At 38.6% G+C, this 19,977-nt stretch overlaps 1 protein-coding gene across 2 annotated transcripts in view; it reads right to left on the minus strand.

Annotated features, from left to right (window-relative positions):
- The window catches only part of PIKFYVE (phosphoinositide kinase, FYVE finger containing), a 94,284-nt gene that overhangs the window by 66,817 nt on the left and 7,490 nt on the right, over positions 1 to 19,977 (minus strand). Inside the window, exons 3-7 of one of the 2 annotated variants that reach the window (XM_011949826.1) lie at positions 18,698 to 18,847; positions 15,296 to 15,414; positions 14,418 to 14,589; positions 6,230 to 6,437; positions 3,377 to 3,466 (exon numbers count right to left, since the gene is read on the minus strand). In XM_011949826.1, the coding sequence (XP_011805216.1) occupies positions 3,377 to 3,466; positions 6,230 to 6,437; positions 14,418 to 14,589; positions 15,296 to 15,414; positions 18,698 to 18,847 (739 nt within the window). The remainder of the gene's footprint in view (positions 1 to 3,376; positions 3,467 to 6,229; positions 6,438 to 14,417; positions 14,590 to 15,295; positions 15,415 to 18,697; positions 18,848 to 19,977) is intronic. The other variant, XM_011949827.1, reaches the window with a different exon arrangement.

The raw sequence follows: 19,977 nt of genomic DNA on the forward strand, positions 1-19,977 counted from the left end.
ACAAAGGGGTTAAAAAGCATATTAAATCCAAAGTAAGCACAGGAAAAATAATAATAAAGATTAGAGAAGAAGCCAATAGAGAAAATCAACAAAGCCAAAGCTGGTTCTTTGAAACGATCAATAAAATCAGTAAGTATCCAGCCAGGCTAAGAAAAAAAAGGGAGAAAACACAAAGTACTAATATCAGAAATGAAAATCAAAATAGACCTATTTCTCTTAAAGAAATTGAATCAATAACTGGTAACTTTCCAAAACAGAAAGCACCAGGCCCAGATGCATTCACTGGTGAATTCCACCAAACATTTAAGAAATAAATTATGTCAATTCTCCACAAAATTTTCCTGAAGATAGAATCAGAGGGAATACTTTCTAACTCAGTCTATGAGGCCAGGATTTCCCTAATACCAAAACCAGACAAAGACATGACAAGAAAAGGAAACCACAAACTATTATCCTCAACAAAACAGTAACAAATCCAATCCAACAATGTATAAAAAACTATATACACCACAACCAAATGGAATTTATCCCAGGTATGCAAGGTTGGTTCAACATTCAAAAATCAATTAATATAACCCATCACATCAACAAGTTACAGAAGAATAACTACATAATCATATCATTGATACAGAAAAAGCATTTGACAAAATCCAACACTCCTTCATTATAAAAACTCAGTAAACCAGGAATAGAGGAAACTTCCCCAACATGATAAAAAATATCTACAAAAAACAACATACAGCTAACATCATACTTAATGGTGAGAAACTCAAAAGTTTTCCCACTAAGATCATGAACAAGGAAAGGATGTCCCCTCTCACTACTCCTTTTCAACATTGAATTAGAAGTCTTAGCTAACAAAATAAGACAGGAAAAGGAAATAAAAGGTACACTGGGAAGGAAGAAACAAAACTTTGTTTACAGATGACAAGACTGTTTATATAGAAAATCCAAAAGAACTAACAAACTCCTGAAATTAATAAGTGATTATAGCAAGGTGGCAGCATACAAGATTAATAAACAAAAGTCATTCACATGAGATAATACTACACACCCAATGAAATTGCCAAAATCCAAAACTGACAACACCAAATGTGATGAGGATGTGAAACAACAGGAACTCTCATTCATTGCTGGTAGGAATGCAAAATGGTAAAGCCACTTTGCAAAAAAGTCTAGCAATGTCTTACAAAATGAAACATAATCTTACCATAGGACTCAGCAATCATGCTCCTTGGTATTTATCCATATGAATTGAAAATTACATCCACAAAAAAAAACCTATACTCAGATGTTATAACAGCCTTGCTCATAACTGATAAAACTTAGAAGCAATCAAGATGTCCTTCAGTAGGTGAGTAGATACATAAACCATAGTGTATCCAGACAATGGGATATTATTCATCACTAAAAGAAATGAGCTATCAAGCTACGCAAAGACATAGAGAAAACTTAAATGCATATTACTAGGTAAAAGAAGCCTATCTGAAAAGTCTACACACTGTGAAATTCCAACTATATGGCATTCTGGGAAAAGTAAACCTATGGAGACTATAAAAAAGATTAATGATTGTCATGGGTTAGGGAGAGTAAGGGATAAATAGGAGGAGCCCAGTAGACTTTTCAGGCAGAGGAACTATTCTGTAGGATACAACAATGACAGACGTGGCCGGGCGCGGTGGCTCAAGCCTGTAATTCCAGCACTTTGGGAGGCCGAGACGGGCGGATCACGAGGTCAGGAGATCGAGACCATCCTGGCTAACACGGTGAAACCCCGTCTCTACTAAAAAAATACAAACAACTAGCCGGGCGAGGTGGCGGGCGCCTGTAGTCCCAGCTACTCGGAGGCTGAGGCAGGAGAATGGCATAAACCCGGGAGGCGGAGCTTGCAGTGAGCTGAGATCCGGCCACTGCACTCCAGCCTGGGCGACAGAGTGCGACTCCGTCTCAAAAAAAAAAAAAAAAAAAACAATGACAGACGTATGTCATTATACATTTGTCCAAATCCATAGAATATTCAACACCAAGAGTGAATTCTAATGTTAACTATGAACTTTTAGACGATAATCATGTGTCAAAGTAGGTTTACTGATTACAATATGCCACTCTGGTGCTGGACACTGATAGTCATGAAGACTGCACATGTGTGGGGACAGGGGCTACAGGGGAACTCTCTGTACTTTCTGCTCATTTTTTTCTATGAACCTTAAAACTACTATAAAAAAAAATTAACAAAAAAAAAGGATAATGATGTCTGTAACTTACTCTCAAATGGTTCAGAAAATATGCACATATGCATATACAATATAAAAAATGATGGCCAGATGCAGTGGCTCACACCTGTTAATCCCAGCACTTTGGGAGTCCGAGGTGGGAAGATTGCTTGAGGTCAGAAGTTCAAGACCATCCTGGACAACAAAGTGAAAATCCATCTCTATATTTTATTAAAAAATAATAGGCTGGGCGCAGTGGCTCACGCCTGTAATCCCAACACTTTGGGAAGCCAAGGCATGCAGATTACGAGGTCAGGAGATCAAGACTATCCTCGCTAACATAGTGAAACTCCATCTCTACTAAAAATAAAAAAGAATTAGGTGGGCGTGGTGGCAGGCACCTGTAGTCCCAGCAACTGGGGAGGCTGAAGCAGGAGAGCAGCATGAACCCAGGAGGCGGAGCTTGCAGTGAGCTGAGATCGCACCACTGCACTCTAGCCTGGGCAACAGAGCAAGACTCTGTCTCAAAAAATAATAATAACAATAACAATAATAAGATAAAAATTAAAAAGAAAAATGAGAAAGCAAAGGGACAAAATATAAATTAGCAAATCTTAATGAGGAATATATGAAGATACATTTTTCTATTCTCGCAGCTTCTCTGCATGTTTGACATTTTTTCAAAGCAATTAAAAATTAACAACAAAAAATGTAAAACTCTCCAACAGCTTCCCATCTCACTCAGAGTAAATGACAAAGTCCTTAAAATTAACTCTAAGACTGCTCTATTCCATTACCATAGGATTCCTTGTTATTCCTTGCCAGGTGTATTTCCTCTCAGGAATTTGTTATTCCTGTTTTCTTGCGACACTCCTCCACAAAATGTCCACATGGCTCATTCCCTCACATCCTTCACGTCTTATTTAACTAGAAGAGAAAGGATGGTATAGGTTCCAAACCCGGAAGCCAGTGGAGAATATTGGAAAGAGGAGTCACTGAGAGAATGGAAACGAGCTGAATAGCAAAAAGAAAATGATAGTTTAATTCAGCTTTTAGAGCTAAGAAAGTATACGACAATCAATCCCACCCTTTTTATCCATTTGTTCTTATTAACATGAAAAGAAATAAACATCACAGCACAGTGTTTTCATTCATCAGTTTACCTATTTCGAGCAGGAGATTTCCCAGCATCCTCTTGCACAGATACAAGTCTTGTTGAAAGAGGAGTATTTGAGGAATCTGGATGAATCAAACTATAAAGAAAATAGGAAAATACTGAAATAATTCAGGACAGTAAAAGGGAATTTCAATGAGGCACTTTAACATTAAAAGCAGATTAAATCTTTTTCCCTGCAATACTGACATTATGGATCATTTTTGTTCTTCCTTTAATTAGGGTGTAGACGGTATGAGTAATAGTTTTTGCAATGCATGGCTTTTAAGAATATAAAATGCCAAAAGGACAATTTTAAAAATTTTTTAAGTATATGGAATGTAAATAAAATTACTTGGATGGGTGCTTTCGAAACCTCTAACATTATAAATACAAGATGAAAGTGATTTTGGAGGGAAATCTGAGTTCAAATATTTTTTTTTTTCTCAGTCCCCACAACCCACTAGAATAGCAACACAGAGTCAGAGAAACCTAGGTCCAAGTGCAGGCTCTACCTCTTACTAGCTGCGTGACCTTGGGTTCATTACTTAATCTCACTAAACCTCAGCATCCCCATCTATCGAAAGGAGACAATAGTGCCTGCCACAGAGATATGCTGACTAAAAGAGAATGAACATTAAGCAATTAGCACAGAACCTAAAATTTAACTATCATTCTACCTTTGACATCCATTGTACATCTCTCAAGAAGCTTTCTTACCTGATTTGTTTTGTTAAATCACATCTGCCAATTATGACAGGGCCAGTCACAACTAAAAAGCATTACTAACTAAAGTAAACAAAAACTAAAAAATCTCTATACTTTGTATTGTTTAATTAAACATAGAATCAATGTTTAAAATTTGTAAGATATATGTAAGGTATAAAAAATCACAATGCCATAAACACCAAAGTATTCATCAAGCAATGTAAGAAAAGGCTGGGCATGGTGGCTCATGCCTATAACACCAGTACTCTGGGAGGCAGGCAAATCACAGCAGCCTATGAATTTGAGACCAGCCTGGCCAACATGGCGAACCCTATCTCTACTGAAAATACAAAACTTAGCTGGGTATGGTGGCACACGCCTGTAATCCCAGCTATTTGGAAGGCTGAGACACAAGAATCACTTGAACCTGGGAGGTGGAGGTTGCAGTGAGCCAAGATCACACCACTGCACTCCAGCCTGGGTGACACAGCGAGACTCCATCTCAAAATAAATAAACAAATAAAAACTAATGTAAGAAAAAGAAACTTCGGCCAGGCGCAGTGGCTCACACCTGTAATCCCAGCACTTTGGGAGGCCGAGGCAGGTGGATCACCTGAGGTCAGGAGTTCAAGACCAGCCTGGCCAACATGGTGAAATCCCATCTCTACTAAAAATAGAAAAATTAGCCAGGCATGGTGGCGGGCGCCTGTAATCCCAGCTACTTGGGAGTCGAGGCAGGAGAATCGCTTGAACCCGGCAAAAGGAGGCTGCAGTGAGCCAAGATTGTGCCATTGGACTCCAGCCTGGGCAACAAGAGCAAAAAAAACTCCATCTCAAAAAAAAAAAAAGAAAGAGAAGAAAAAGAAAAAGTACACTACTGCTGACTGTGAAATTCCCCTACCCAGTCCTAATCCCTTCCCTTCCCTCAGTGAAACCAGTTATAACTTTCATATCTATCGTTGTCTTTCTTTTCTTTAAGTTTTACCACATTTCAGTCCCTAGACAGTGTACTAGTTGCGTGTATTTTTAAATTTTATATAAATTAAATTTTACTGGTTACTGATTAGATGATTTTCTTTTCTACTCCACTTTATGTCCCTGAGATTCATACATATTGAACGTAGCTGTAATTAATTCATTTTTTACTTCTATTTAAATTCATTACATATTAATTTCTCAATTCCTTAAGGGGTAACTGAGAAATTAACTTATCAGAGAGATATTAGTTAAAACTATAAGCTCTTTGAAATGACCAGATTTGGTATTATGCTTAACAAAATAATTCAGCTAAAGAAAATAATCAGAGGCCAGGTGTAGTGGCTCATGCCTGTAACCTCAGCAGTTTAGGAAGCTGAGGTGGGAGGATCGCTTGAAACCAGGAGTTCAAGATCAGCCTGGTCAACATGGCAAGATGCCGTCTCTTACAAAAAAAAAAAAATTAGCCAAGCACAGTGGTGTGCACCTGTTGTCCCAGCTACTCAGGAGGCTGAGGCAGTTGTCCCAGCTACTTGGGAGGCTGAGGTAGAAGGGATTCAAGGTTGCACTGAGCTATGATCACACCACTACACTCTAGCCTGGGTGACAAAGCAAGGCCGTCTCAAAAATAATAACTAATAATTTTTAAAAATCAGAAACTGATGAAACTAAGATTCTAATTCAAACAATTCCAGGGAACTTCCAAGAGTTAGCACCCTCTACTACCAAGCAGTGCAGTATACTTAGGAAAAAACATGACGTAGCAGTGCAGTATACTTACAGAAAAACATGACATATTCCTTCAGAAGGAAAAAAAATCTAATTTCATTTGGAAATATGAATACATACTGTATGGGCATTCTTCTTCCCACAGAAGGCTACATTAGAAATTAATAATCTCAAGATTATATACATGCCATGCACTGTTCTTGGTGCCTGGGGTAGAACAGTGACAAGAAAGGTGTAAAGTCTCCTCTCATGGAGCTTACATTCTAATTAGCCAATATCATCACTATCCATAAACACCTGCAAACATTCTGGAAGCAAGCCAAAGAAAAAGGAGAACACAGTGAACTGACAGGAAATAATTCAAAGATAAGTGTTAACTGAAAGCACTCACAGGTCAGACAACTATCGGTATTTCTCAATTTTAAATAAAATTATATTTAAGGGACAATACCTTTGCCAGGCCAAATCATCCTCTAAAAATATGTTACGGCTGGCTTTCCTACTCCCAACAGGTGTTCGGGGTTCACTTGGATCAAGTACAGACACAGAGCAAGCAGAATCTGAAAGAGCATTCAAGTCTTCCCCAATAGAATTACTGTCTGTGGAATGAGCATAACTTAAGGCTATTTTTCTACAATATGTGCAAGCTCGGAGGTCTCCTAGGAGAAAGAAAAAAAAAAAAAAAAAAAAAAAAAAAAAAACAAGGAAAATGAAGGAAAAAACAGCAGTAACATATTGCTTAACATAACTTTTTTAACTCCTTGGGTCAACAATTCATCTAATAACAAGGAAATGTCTTCAAGTACAGACTCTCAAAAAAAGATATTTTAAAAAGTGAAATAATTGTGTTAGCTCTATTACATGTATTTAAGGGCCATTTTGAATTCTGGCACAAAAAATAAAAAGTTAAAAGAAAAAAAAAAGAGCCATCATTATGATAAATCCATCCAGGTGTCCAAACTACCGCAAACATTTATAATGAGTTTAAAATGTAATATACCAGGCCGGACGTGGTGGCTCAGGCCTATAATCCCAACACTTTGGGAGGCTGAAGCAGGCGGATCACCTGAGGTCAGGAGTTCAAGATTAGCCTGGCCAACATGGTGAAACTCCGTCTCTACTAAAAATACAAAACTTAGCCGGGCTTGGTAATGCATACCTGTAATTCCAGCTACTCAGGAGGCTAAGGCAGGAGAATCACTTGAAGCCAGGAGGTGGAGGTTGCAGTGAGCCAAGACTGTGCTATTGCACTCCAGCCTGGGCAACAAGAATGAAACTCCATCTCAAAATAAATAAAAAAATAAAATAAAATAAAATGTATATCCCAATGATACTAGAAAATTTTGCTTAAAAGAGTATTTTTTTTCCCAGGTTGTAAAAGTGAAATAAGGGATCTAGGCCAGCCACAGTGGCTCACACCTGTAATCCCAGTACTTTGTGGGGGCCAAGGCGGGAGGACTGCTTGAGGGCAGGAGTTCAAGAACAACCTGGCCACCATACCGAGACCCTGTTCTATAAAAATATAAACATACATAAAATAAAATTTTGAAAAAGAAATCTAACAATGACATGAGTTTCAAGGAATAACATTTTTCAATAGAATAAATAAACCAACACAAATGGAAACAACATATTTTCCACAGGCAAATTAATTAAGGAGGAAAATATTATTAAGGTCTTTATTGTGAAGCCCTGAAGAGTACCCTCCACAGAATTTCAAAAGCAAACTAACAGAAAATGGGCTTACATGCAGTATAATATATGAGAGTAAAAACTATAAAAGAATTCTTATAAAAAAAGTTAGGGCCAGGTGCAGTGGCTCACTCCTATAATCCCAGCACTTTGGGAGGCTGAGACGGATAAATCACCTGAGGTGAGTAGTCCAAGACCAGCCTGGCCAACATGGTGAAACCCTGTCTCTACTAAAACTACAAAAATGAGCTAGGCATGGTGGCGGGCACCTGTAATCCCAGCTACTCGGGAGGCTGCAGTGGGAGAATCGCTTAAACCTGAGAGGCAGAGGTTGCAGTGAGCCGAGACTGTGCCACTGCACTCCAGCCTGCACAACAAAAGCAAAACTCTGTCTGAAAAAAAAAAAAGGATAGAAATGAAATATCCTTGAGAGGACAAACAAGGTTAATATTTCTAAATACATATTTTTTGAGAGTGCAGACCTGTCCAAATATAAGTTTTCATTTCTACCCTATTTTTCTATAACATTGTTTTGAGTGATTCTATACATTTTAGGTACTAAAAAAGGAGGTAAAATAATTAAACCTTACTAAATAACATGTTGTTTAATAATTCTACCTAAAATTTTCCCACTAATAATAGAAAACTGAAGTGATACAAAATAAAAGACTTCTAAAAGTTAACTGTATCGTGTTTTCACCATAATCACTACCAAAATGGCCTTTTACTTTTTCATTTTAAGACTACTATTATATAGTACTCAGTTTTATTAAATTATGCACGTAGGCCAGGCATGGTAGCATGCACCCGTAATCCCAATACTTCGGGAGGCCAAGGCAGGCTTGAGCACAGGAGTTTGAGATCAGCCTAGGCAACATGGTGAGACCCCACATCAATAAAAATACAAAAACTAGCCAAAAACTGGCACGCACCCTGTAGTCCAAGCTACTTGGGAGGCTGAGAGGTGCGAGGATTGCTTGAGCCCAGGAGGCTGAGGCTGCAGTAAGCTGTGATGGTGCCACTGCACTCCAGCTTAAGCAGCAGAGCGAGACTCGGTCTCCAAAAAAAAAAAAAAAAAAAAACAAAGGAAGTGAAAATTATTCCCTGCAGAAAGACTTTCAATTTACTACAACAAAGACTTCATTTGTTTCTTACACTATAAAGGAAATCTCCCTAACCAGTCAGCTATTAGAACTAAAATTATCAAATCAATAAACAGAGTCAAGCCTAATCAGAAAAGTTTTCATTTCATGAAGAACTTTCATCAGCAAGAGCCTATTAAGCGCATGCCTATATGGTGTGATGGGAATACAAAGACTGATGAGATACAGTCCTGCCATTAAAAAAATCATAGTCCACTGGAGGCCACACACATATAATCAAAAAGCTGCATGACAGATGCAGATACTATTGCTACTACCATCAATAACAATAGTTTACTGTTCATTAATCCCTTTCCACGTACTAGACATTTTTCTAGGTATTAACATTTATTCAGTGGCACAATGTATAATTGTGTCTAGCATATATTATTGCAGGGGTCCCCAACCCCAGAGCCATGTACTGCTCCCCATCCATAGCCTGTTAGGAAGCAAGCCACACAGCAGGAGGTGAGTGGTGAGCAAGCAGCACACAAGTCATACACAAACAAGCATTACCTCCGGAGCCCCACCTCCTGTCACATGAGCGGTGGCATCAGATTCCTATAGAAGCGTGAACCCTACGGTGAACTGCGCATGTGAGGGATCTAGGATGAAATGTTCCTACGAGAATCTAATGCCTGATTATCTAAGGTGGAACAGTTTCATCTCAAAACCATCCCCCATCCCCCACACCAGTCCATGGAAAGACTGTCTTCCACAAAAGCGGTCCCTGGTGCCAAAAAGGTTGGGGACCGCTATATTATCCCATTTGTGATTAACCTTATGTGTTAACTTGGCTAGATTAGTTGTTTGATCAAGCTGAGATGCTGTGAAGGTTATTTTTTTTTGGATGTGATTAATATTTACAATCAGCTGACTTTAAGTAAAGCAGACTGTCCTCTAGAATGTGAGTAGGTCTCATCTAATCAGCTGAAGTCCTTAAGGACAAAGACTAAAGTTTTCAGAAGAAAAAGAAATTCTGTCTCAACACAGTAAGATAGAAATCCTGTAGGAGTTTCCAGCCTACTGGCTTGCCCTGAGAATTTCAGACTTGCCAGTCCTCAAAATAACTTGACCGATTGTTAAACCTAAATTTCTCTCTATATTGTGTGTGTTTGTGTATCCTACTGGTTCTGTTTCTCTGGAGAACCCTAACACATATTTTGGGACCAAGACTGGCTTTAGAGCAACAGAATCTTAAGGATAAGTTTTCTGAATTGGTTCTTACATTTCTGGAATTGGTTCTCTAAGCTGATTAGATTTAAAGGCACGAATGACTCTATTTCCAGTAGTAAAGAGAACACTGATAGTCCATTGTGTAATGTGGCAACAAAGACATGCAAAATATCACCTATAGATACTCTGAATCAAACATTAATACTTATAAAAGGCAAAGTGCTGGGTGACCAAGTATTTAATACCTTAGAACGGTTTTGTCAAGCTAACAAGTATAATGACATGGGCTGGATCCTCCTAATTGCATTAGACAAAAGTAAAAAAAGAAATGGATTACCTTAGGGATTCAAATTCCCAGCTGAAGAACTGTATAAATTATCTGAAAGTTTCTAGATCTTCCTTGAAAGAAATCCTTACCTCCTGCAATTTCAGTGCTAAGATTGCTAAAAATCAAATGACACTCTCATCCTGCAAGTGGCTGAACTGAAACACAAACTGAATCACCAACCTTGAAGTTTGTCTGCTATTAAAGTGAGGGCATTGATTGGGAAGGGATGGAAATACATAGGAAGATCCTGATGAAGCTGGGGATACTAAACACCAAAATTCTGAGTCTTCTTTGCCAGCAGAAGCAGTCTTTCCACCTCATTTGAGGAGATTAACCTGGCTTTGATCAGACAGTCTGTAATGACCTCCCCTGAGTTAGCTGCCCTGCAAGACACTGCTAATTTTACTCAGGATCTACTCCTGCTACTCCTCTTTGCTACCAGACCTATAAAGAAACTCAAGCTCAGGCAGACCCTGAAAGGTGAGATACAAACTGTGACCCATGAGAAGGTGCACTGCACTCCAGAAGAACTACATGATTTTTCCCATTTATACAGATAAAAAAGCAAGGAAATACATGTGGGAATGGATAATGAAGGTATGGGATAACAGTGGAAAGAATGGTAAAGTTGGATCAAGCTGAATTTACTGATATGGGCCCACTAAGCAGATTCTATATTTATTGTCGCAGCTCAAGGGGTTAAAAGGGTCTCCAACAGTCTGTTTAGATGACTGGCTGAAACACAGACCAAAAGGTGGCTTACACTAAATGGGGTTGAAATGTCAGAAATGTCCTATTATATTATAGAAGAAGGCATCCAAAGGTTAGGGGAGATTGAAACATTAAAAGTAGTTTTACCATGTGAGACTTGCTGACTCACCCAAGGGGGCCATACCTTTCAACCACGACTATGAGAAATAAATTTGTGAGGGGAGGCCCAGCAGCCTTAAAGAGCTTTGCGGTTGCTCTTCTTTGTAGATCAAAAATTACAAAGGGAACTACTGCTACTGGGTCAGGAAACCTAAATGCAATGGGGATCACTGGATCCCAGGGTGGCGGGGCCAATAGGCAGCACTTTAATCGCCAAAGACAAGGTGGGCATGGTTACTGTAATAGACATCAGCATCAAAGCAGTAATCAGAATAGATTAAGAGATTTATAGCACTGGCTAGTTGATCATAATGTCTCCACAAGTGAAGTAGATGGGCAATCAACAAAACTCTTACTTGATTTGTATAAGGGAAATAACTCTACATCAAGTAGCTGTAAGTCCAACTTGAATAATGAAAACCAAGTCATATGATCCTTTCATCAATTCCCAGACTTGAGCCATTTACCAATTTACCATTTACCGATGATCCAGAACTCTCCTTCATTCTGAAGAAGAACCCCACTACACTGCCAGAAATGTATACTGTTAATCTTTCTACCAGCCATCCCCAAAGAGACCTATGCTTGTACCAAGGCAACTGGACACTGAGAAGGAAATAATGAAATTTTTCAGGGGTTATTAGACACTCACTCTCAACTGACACTAATTTCAGGAGACCCAAAACATCACTCTGGTCTGCCTGTCAGAGTAGAGACTTACAGAGGTCAGGTGATCAGTGGAGCTTTAGCTCAGGTCTATCTCACTGTGAGTTTAGTGAGTCCCCAGACTCACTCTATAGTTATTTCCCCAGTTCTAGAATATAGAGATAGAACAGACAACCAGGAGAATCCCTACATTTGTTCCCTGATCTGTATTTTGGTACTTCTGGCCTCCAGAACTACGAGACATACATTTCTGTTGTTCTAAGCCACTGAGCCTATGGTACTTTGTTATGGTAGCCCTAGGAAGCTAACATACCAACCATATTAACAAGAAAGGTTTTATCCTGAGGGTAATGGGAGCTCTGAAAGAGTACTATGCAGGGAAATACCCTGACATGATCAAATTAGCATTTTACAAAGAATGCTGACTAGGATATGAAATATGAATTCGAGGTAGGGAGAAACTAAAGGTTAAAAAAAAAAAAAGTCTTTTAAAAGCTGTAATCGTGGTCACTGTAGCCTTGGAGTACAATTTGAAGTCAGGAAATGTGATGCCTCCTGACTTGTTCTTTTTGCTTACAATTGTTTTGACTACTCAGGCTCTTTTTTGGTTCTACATGAATTTCAGAATAGTTTTTCTAATTCTATGAAAAATGGCATTGGTAGTTTCATAGGAATAGGCTAGAGTAACAAAAACAGCACGGTACTGGTCCAAAAACAGGCACACAAGCCAATGGAACAGAACAAAGAACCCAGAAATAAAACTACACACTTACAGACATTTGATCTTCAACAAAGTCAACAAAAATGAACAACAGGGAAAGGACTTCCTATTCAATAAATGGCACTGGGATAGCTGGCTAGCCATACGCAGAAGAATAAAACTGGCCCCTACGTTTCACCATATATGAAAATTAATTCAAGATGGATTAAAGATTTAAATGTAAGACCTCAAACTATGAAAGTCGTAGAGGAAAACCTATGAAGCAAGATTCTGGACATCAGCCTTGGGAAACAACTTATGACTAAGTCCTCAAAAGCAATTGCAACAAAAACAAAAATTGACATGTGGGACCTAAGTAAACTACAGTGCTTCTGCACAGTAAAAGAAACTATCAACAGAGTAAACACACAAGCCACAGAAGAGGAGAATATACTTGGAAACTATGCATCTGACAAAGATCTAATATCCAGAATATATAAGAAACATAATTCAACAACTAAAAAACAAATGACCCCACTAAAAATTGGGCAAAAGACATGAACAGACACTTCTCAAAAAAAGACCTGCAAGTGGCCAACAAACATGAAAAAATGCTCCACATCACCAATCATTAGTGAAATGCAAATCAGAACCACAATAAGATACCATCTCACACCAGTCAGAATAGCTGTTATTAAACAGCCAAAAAACGAATACTGGTAAAGCTGCAGAGAAAAGAGAATGCTTATACACTGCTGATGGGAATGTAAGTTATTTCAGCCACTGTGGAAGACAGTTGGAAGATTTCTCAAAGAGCTTAAAACAGAACTACTACCATTTGACTCAGGAATCCCACCACTGGGTACATATCCAAAGGAGAATAAATAATTCTACCAAAAAGACACATGCACTAGTATGTTCATTGTAACACTTTTTATAATAGCAAAAACAGAATCAACCTGGGTGCACCAAGGGTGAAATGGATAAAGAAAATGTGGTATATATAGACCATGGAATACTATGCAGCCATAAAAAAAAAGAACAAAATTATGTCCTTTATAGCAACATGGATACAGCTGGAGGCCATTATCCTAAGTAAATTAACACAGGAACAGAAAACCAAAAGCCACAAGCTCTCACTTACAAGTGGGAGCTAAACACTGAGTACATAAGGACATAAAGATAGCAACAACAGACAAGGGGACTACTAGAGCAGGGAGGGAGGAAGAGGAGCAAGATTTGAAAAACTAACTACTGGATACCATGCCCACTACCTGGGTGACAGGATCAATCATATGCAAAATCTCAGCATCACTAAATATACCCATGTAACAAACATGAATCTAAAATAAAAGTTGAAACTATTACCAAAAAAGAAATACAAATAATTTTCAAACAAAAAAGCTGCTGTAAAAGCTAATGGGGTTCTTGACAGATAATGGGATTCTGAACTCTGTAGTAGTTTAGGTGTAAAAAAAACGAGCGGACAGAAAGATCTTCACAATAACAAAAATAACAAGAGAGAGATGTCAGGAGGGTTCTTTTTCAGGTAATTTCTGCCTACCTTCCACTCCCAAATCACTATATAAATCAACACACCATTGTTCAGTTTTTTTCTGTTTCAACAAATAACTTAAATTTTCTGTACTGCTGAAATCTGACTACGCTCCTTATGGAAGAATCTGAGTAAGACACAATTCACTGCCAAAGCTCAGTGTCATGTAACGTCAAGGAAGATCTGTACTTGGTAAAATGAAAACTCTCATTGTGATTTAAATTACTAATCTACTCTAACAATCTTGTCTAATAAATTTTAATGCTCCCATAGATTTTGCTAGCATCTACAATAAATACACTTTTACTCTGGTTATTTATGATAAGTCCCATCTACTGTATTATTCAATAGTAAAGTTCTTAAAAGCAAAGCTGTGTCTCCCTCACCTTTGTGTCCCCATGTCTTACACATAAAGCCCAAAATGAAAATTGGCTTAACACTATCCTGTATTGTAAGTGTTTTATAGTTATGACCTTTAAAAATTGTAAACTGGCAATAAAATGCATTTACCTGTATAGCCCATAAATTTTCCAGGGATTTCTTGATTACAGCAACGACTGCAGAAAATCTGCCCACATAGTCGGCAATGGTGTCTGCGCCTAAAGGTTGTAAATTTCTCACTACAGTCATAGCACTCTTTACATTGGCTATCTGGCATCCAGTATTGTTTCAGGTCACTATCCTATAACAATAAAAATGTGTGAAGGCTTCTTGAAAATACTGATTATTAATAAGCAATGGCAAATGAAATCCTCAAAGCTTTCTTTTGCAGAAAACAAACTAATTCAAAAATTCATATGGGAATACAAAAGGTCAATATAACCAAGACAATCTTGAAGAAGAACAAATTGAAGGACTTAATATTACCAGCCATCAAGACTTATTCTAATGCTACAATAATTTTAGACAGGGTACTGGTACAAGGATAGAAAAAAATAAAGGTATGGAACAGAAAAAGAGAGCCCTGACACACCCTCACACATATATGGACTTATGGTGAAATGTATAATGCAATCAGTGGAAGATGGTCTTTTCAAAAAACAATGGTACTATATCCAACTGGACATCCATGAGGAAAAATGGAAGCCTGACCCCTATACTTGACAGAAATAATAAACCTTCTTGAAGAAACCATAGGAGAATATCTACTGCCCTGAACTAGATAAACACTTCTTAAACAGAACACAAAAAGCACTAAGCATAAAGGGAAGAAACTGATAAATTAGACTACAATAAAATTAAGAACTTATGTATAAAAACAGGGTGCTCACAGTTGGAGGAAGTACTAATTAAACTTTCTTTCAGTGGCATTAACGCCATTTTCATTAGGTATGGCATGATCCCCATAAGCGCTTAATAAGTAATCTTCCAAAGCCTCCAGACAGTACCTGGCTTTTCCCCTCCATGATTTCCTTGAGGCGTTTTAATACTGTGCTGAGGCTTCGAAGCTGAACAGCTGTACGAGGGTCATGACCTCCAAAGGTAGGTTCTGCTTTCCTTCTTGTGTCTGAGTTGGATTAAAAAAAAAGCAACCTTGTTAACAGTCCCTAGTATCTATATACAACAAGGTATATATGTGATGGAAACTGCCTCTTATGGTTAGCACATAATTATGTTCTCCCATCCAGTTATATGAATTGAGAGTTAAAACAAGTCTTTACAAGGGTAAGAGGCTAGTGAAAGTATTTCTTCTCATGTAAAATGCTGTTTTACAAGCGAGTAAAGGCTGCCTAAGACAAGCATTGTCTAAGACCATTGATGGTTTTCAGGCCTGAAATGGGAACATCACTTAAATGGTCCAAAATTCATTAATGACTTCTTAAGCCCTTTGGTCCAACCTATAATAAATGCTTGCTAGAAATTTAGCAGAAGAAAAAGCAATCAGGGAGGGTTAACTGAGCTGGTTCTCTAAAGTCAAACAGGTAGGCAGTAGGATCAAACAGTTCAGTTCTGTCTGCAGACCATATATCCGAAGTCTCATGCAGAAGATGGTCAGAAAGAAGTTTAATAGCTCAGCCTTCAAAGATTCTGACAGACTTCACAACATCCAGGATGGCAAATTTTGCCATGGTAAAACTTGACCTATGTCCAAGCATATTAAAACTGCCAGAAAATTGCTAAAACTCCAATCTTATCCCTCCCTGTCACTTCCCCAACCCTGTAGCTTCAAATTGGAAAGGATCATTTATACCTGACATAGCAATACTGAACCAAATCTATCACTAATAAGCCCAAATTCCAGCCTCATAGCCAAAATAGGATATGCCCACCAAAGCTGTCACCTATTATTTCCTTAATTTAGACCAAAGTTACAACTGAAGTTTCTGCCTATTTCTGACAGTTACAAAACCTAAGGATGAAGCGAAGATAGTTTGACAAAAAGGATGAACATCCTATTAGCTTAAACCCATCAACCTGATAACCTACGGCAAAGTAAGCTGGAAAATACCCCACTCTGAATCTTCCTCAGATTCACCATTTGCTAGATAGGTGTTGTTTTGGCTGGGTGGGAAAAAAAAAGATTAAAAAGAAATGAGGCCGGGCGCAGTGGCTCAAGCCTGTAATCCCAGCACTTTGGGAGGCCGAGACGGGCGGATCACGAGGTCAGGAGATCGAGACCATCCTGGCTAACACGGTGAAACCCCATCTCTACTAAAAAATACAAAAAGCTAGCCGGGCGACGTGGCGGACGCCTGTAGTCCCAGCTACTCGGGAGGCTGAGGCAGGAGAATGGCATAAACCCGGGAGGCGGAGCTTGCAGTGAGCTGAGATCCGGCCACTGCACTCCAGCCTGGGCGGCAGAGCGAGACTCCGTCTCAAAAAAAAAAAAAAAAAAAGAAATGAGAGGTTGGGATCTAAAGTTTACAAAGAATTTCCCAAGATTATGTAATCACTGAAGTAACTATCAAAATTGTACCTATTTTAGAAAACTCTGGAAACTTCTATCTTTCTATAAAGTTATATCTTAGTTTTAGCACATACCTCAGATGTGTTGCTACTGTATTAGAATAACTAAACTTGAGTCTCAAAACAAAAAGCAACTCTCCATGATCTACAAGTTGAAAAAGGAGACAGATGAAGCTACTGGAAACATAACGGCTGTAATCCTGAGCAGCAGGCAACAACAACTTGTGAAGTCCCTTGCATTTAGCCAATTAGGAATATAAGAAAGTATTAATAGCATCATCCACTGAAAAAGGATGAATGAGACCCTTCTTGGAACCAAGAGAATCACAGATGTTGGCTGAAGATGAAAGAGACCCAGAGAGAAAATCTGGTATAGCTTTATGCCCTTAGGCAAATAGCCTTAGCTGCTTCTCTTGCAAAATGAACATCAGAAAATTAAATAACTTTCCTAAGGTCGGAAAGCTAGCAAACTGTAGAATTACAGCCTTTTTAATAGGGAAAAGAACGTGGCTGGCCAAACACCACCAGGCTTCTGAAGCTCAAATGCCTTGAAGATAGAATCAAATAATCAAGTAGACTTGAGAAAGACAATAAAGAAACTAGACATTAAAGGCTCCACCTGGAGATATTAAAGTTCAAGTTGATCATAACACCAATGGCAAGGTTTGGCAGGCTGCCAATTTGTAACTCCTAAAAGATTACTTTCTAGTCTAACTTGATTTTAGGTAAAACAAATCCTACACTCAATTCAGCACGGGAGTGAGTCAAAAGAGCTCCCTCAACAAAAACAGTGTTGTTGTGGGTCAGACTCAAGAGCTAAGGAGAGTTTACTGAGGCTAAAAGTTAAAATAGAGATTATGTGGAACAAAAGGAGAGCCCCTTCTCCCTCTCCCACTCTCCATCTTCTAATTCTTCCCTCCAAATGGCTGATGTAACCCTGGCTGAGGCTCACTGCCCTAGAAAACCTGTGCAGGTGATGCAGCCAGCTCTGTGCCAGCCCTTGGGTAGAAACTCTTCTTTTGCTTGGTTTATCTTTGCTCTGGCTGACCAAGTCTGAACTCACAATAAACTATCCTTCTGCCAACCACCATTACCTGGGGGAAGACCAGCCAGACCAGACGGGATCTAGTGTTCAGGGGCATCTAATTCCCAATGCTGCATCCCTTCCTCTCTACCATGCCACCCCCCACTTCCTTTCTTTTGTCACCTTGACCTGGGCAAACCACTCCACCAAGTTGAAAAATCTGACAGAAATAAAACATAAACCACCTCTCTTTCTCTAATCTCTCAATTCTGACACCAGTCCCCAGCCCATACTCATCAGAAGAGCATGAAAATGAAGGAGATGACTGTGTAGTAGACCAGAATGGAAAACAGACAGATGAGAGGAGCTCAGCTTATTCAGCCACACTGACAGTTTGCACCCCAACAAGGACAGAAGGCCAAGAGCAAGTGGCAGCCCACTAATGGAGTTGACAGAGTTCTGCAGCCAGAGGCATGCATATCACATTTCACTAGCATCCCAAGAACATATGCAAAATTCATTTACAAAGTGGAAACTAACCTGTGTTCTCCTGGGGATGTTGCAAACTGTTCTCTGCTGAAACCCAAGCAAGTAATTCATCAAAAAATAGTCAAGAGATCTGTGCCTTGCCTAAATTAAAGTTTAATGAGACGTTTAAGAATTTCTTCAGGTGTCAATAAATTCTTTCACTACCTAGGTAACAGTTTTATTTACTCTGAACGATACCTGACTATTCCAAATAGTACCTGACTACTCCAAATAGCAGGAAAGTTAAGTCCTGCTATAAACAACTAGGAAACACAATGACTGTGGAAAAATCTAGCATATAGAAGGGAATGAAATAAGAGCACTGTTTTACCTAATGCTGAAGAGCGCCGCTGGAGTTCCTCATTAAGCTGTTTTTTATAAGGTGTGGGTGACCTAACAGACTGTGTCCTTGAAGGGAGCTGAGGGCTGGTCCAACTTCCACTCAAAGGCTGCTGTTCTCCCTGGCCTCCTTCTGCTCTCTCTGTAGCAAGGGAACACTTGGCATTACTTAAAAAACTAAGACTGAGAGTTCAGCAATGAGAAGGAAGTAGATGAAATTTTCAGGCAACAATGTATACATGTATTATATGCATAACTAAAAACTATTTTTTTTTTCTTTTTCATTTATTTAATTTTAAATACAGGCAGGTCTCCCCATGTTGCCCAGACTGGTATTGAACTCCTGGCCTCAAGCAATCCTCCCACCTCAGCATCCCAAAGTGCTGAAATTACAGGCATAGGCCACTGTGCCCAGCCTAGATTTTAAAAAAAGAAAATTCAAAGAAGGGGGCAAAATTACAGGCCAATAAACACACCCTTGGTATATATGATCTTCTATTTGTTTCACTTTTCATTAGAAATTTCTTATGCATATTAAAGGAAACAAAATATAAGCTTCATATGAAGGCAGGGATTTTTGGGGTCTGTTTATGTGACAGATCCCTTACACTATTAAAACAGTTTCTAGCACAAAGGAGGTACCCAATAAACATTTGCTAAATAAATAAAAATTTTATTGCCTTATGACAACTCAGTGTAACGTGGTATGATAAACAGGATCTTGGAACACAAAAAGAACAAGTGGTAAAAACTCAAGAAATCTAATAAAATATGTAATTTAGTTAATAATCTATCAATAATAGTTCATTAATTGTAACAAATGTACCAGACTAATGTAAAATGTTTATATAAGGAAAACTCGGGAGTATATGGAAATTCTATCTTCCCAATTTTTCTATAAATCTAAAACTCTTCTAAAAAATAGTTTATTTTTTTAAACATCATTGTCTTAAAAATGTACTAAAGGGTTTTCATAGCACTTTAAACATGATCATAAATAAAATCCAGTTAATATTATTAAAGGTTCTACTGAGTTAATTAATACTATTAACCTCCCCAAATGCTTTACAACAAGAATTACTTTCTAACATACTTCAAGTAATACAGACAAACGACACTGGCCATGCTTTTTTTAATTCTTGTTCCAAGTAAAAGACATATTACTTAAAAAGAGCTCATTTTGGCCGGGCGCGGTGGCTCAAGCCTGTAATCCCAGCACTTTGGGAGGCCGAGACGGGCGGATCACGAGGTCAGGAGATCGAGACCATCCTG

The sequence above is a fragment of the Colobus angolensis genome, unplaced genomic scaffold (assembly GCF_000951035.1).
Source record: "Colobus angolensis palliatus isolate OR3802 unplaced genomic scaffold, Cang.pa_1.0 Scaffold30, whole genome shotgun sequence".
Taxonomy (NCBI): domain Eukaryota; kingdom Metazoa; phylum Chordata; class Mammalia; order Primates; family Cercopithecidae; genus Colobus; species Colobus angolensis.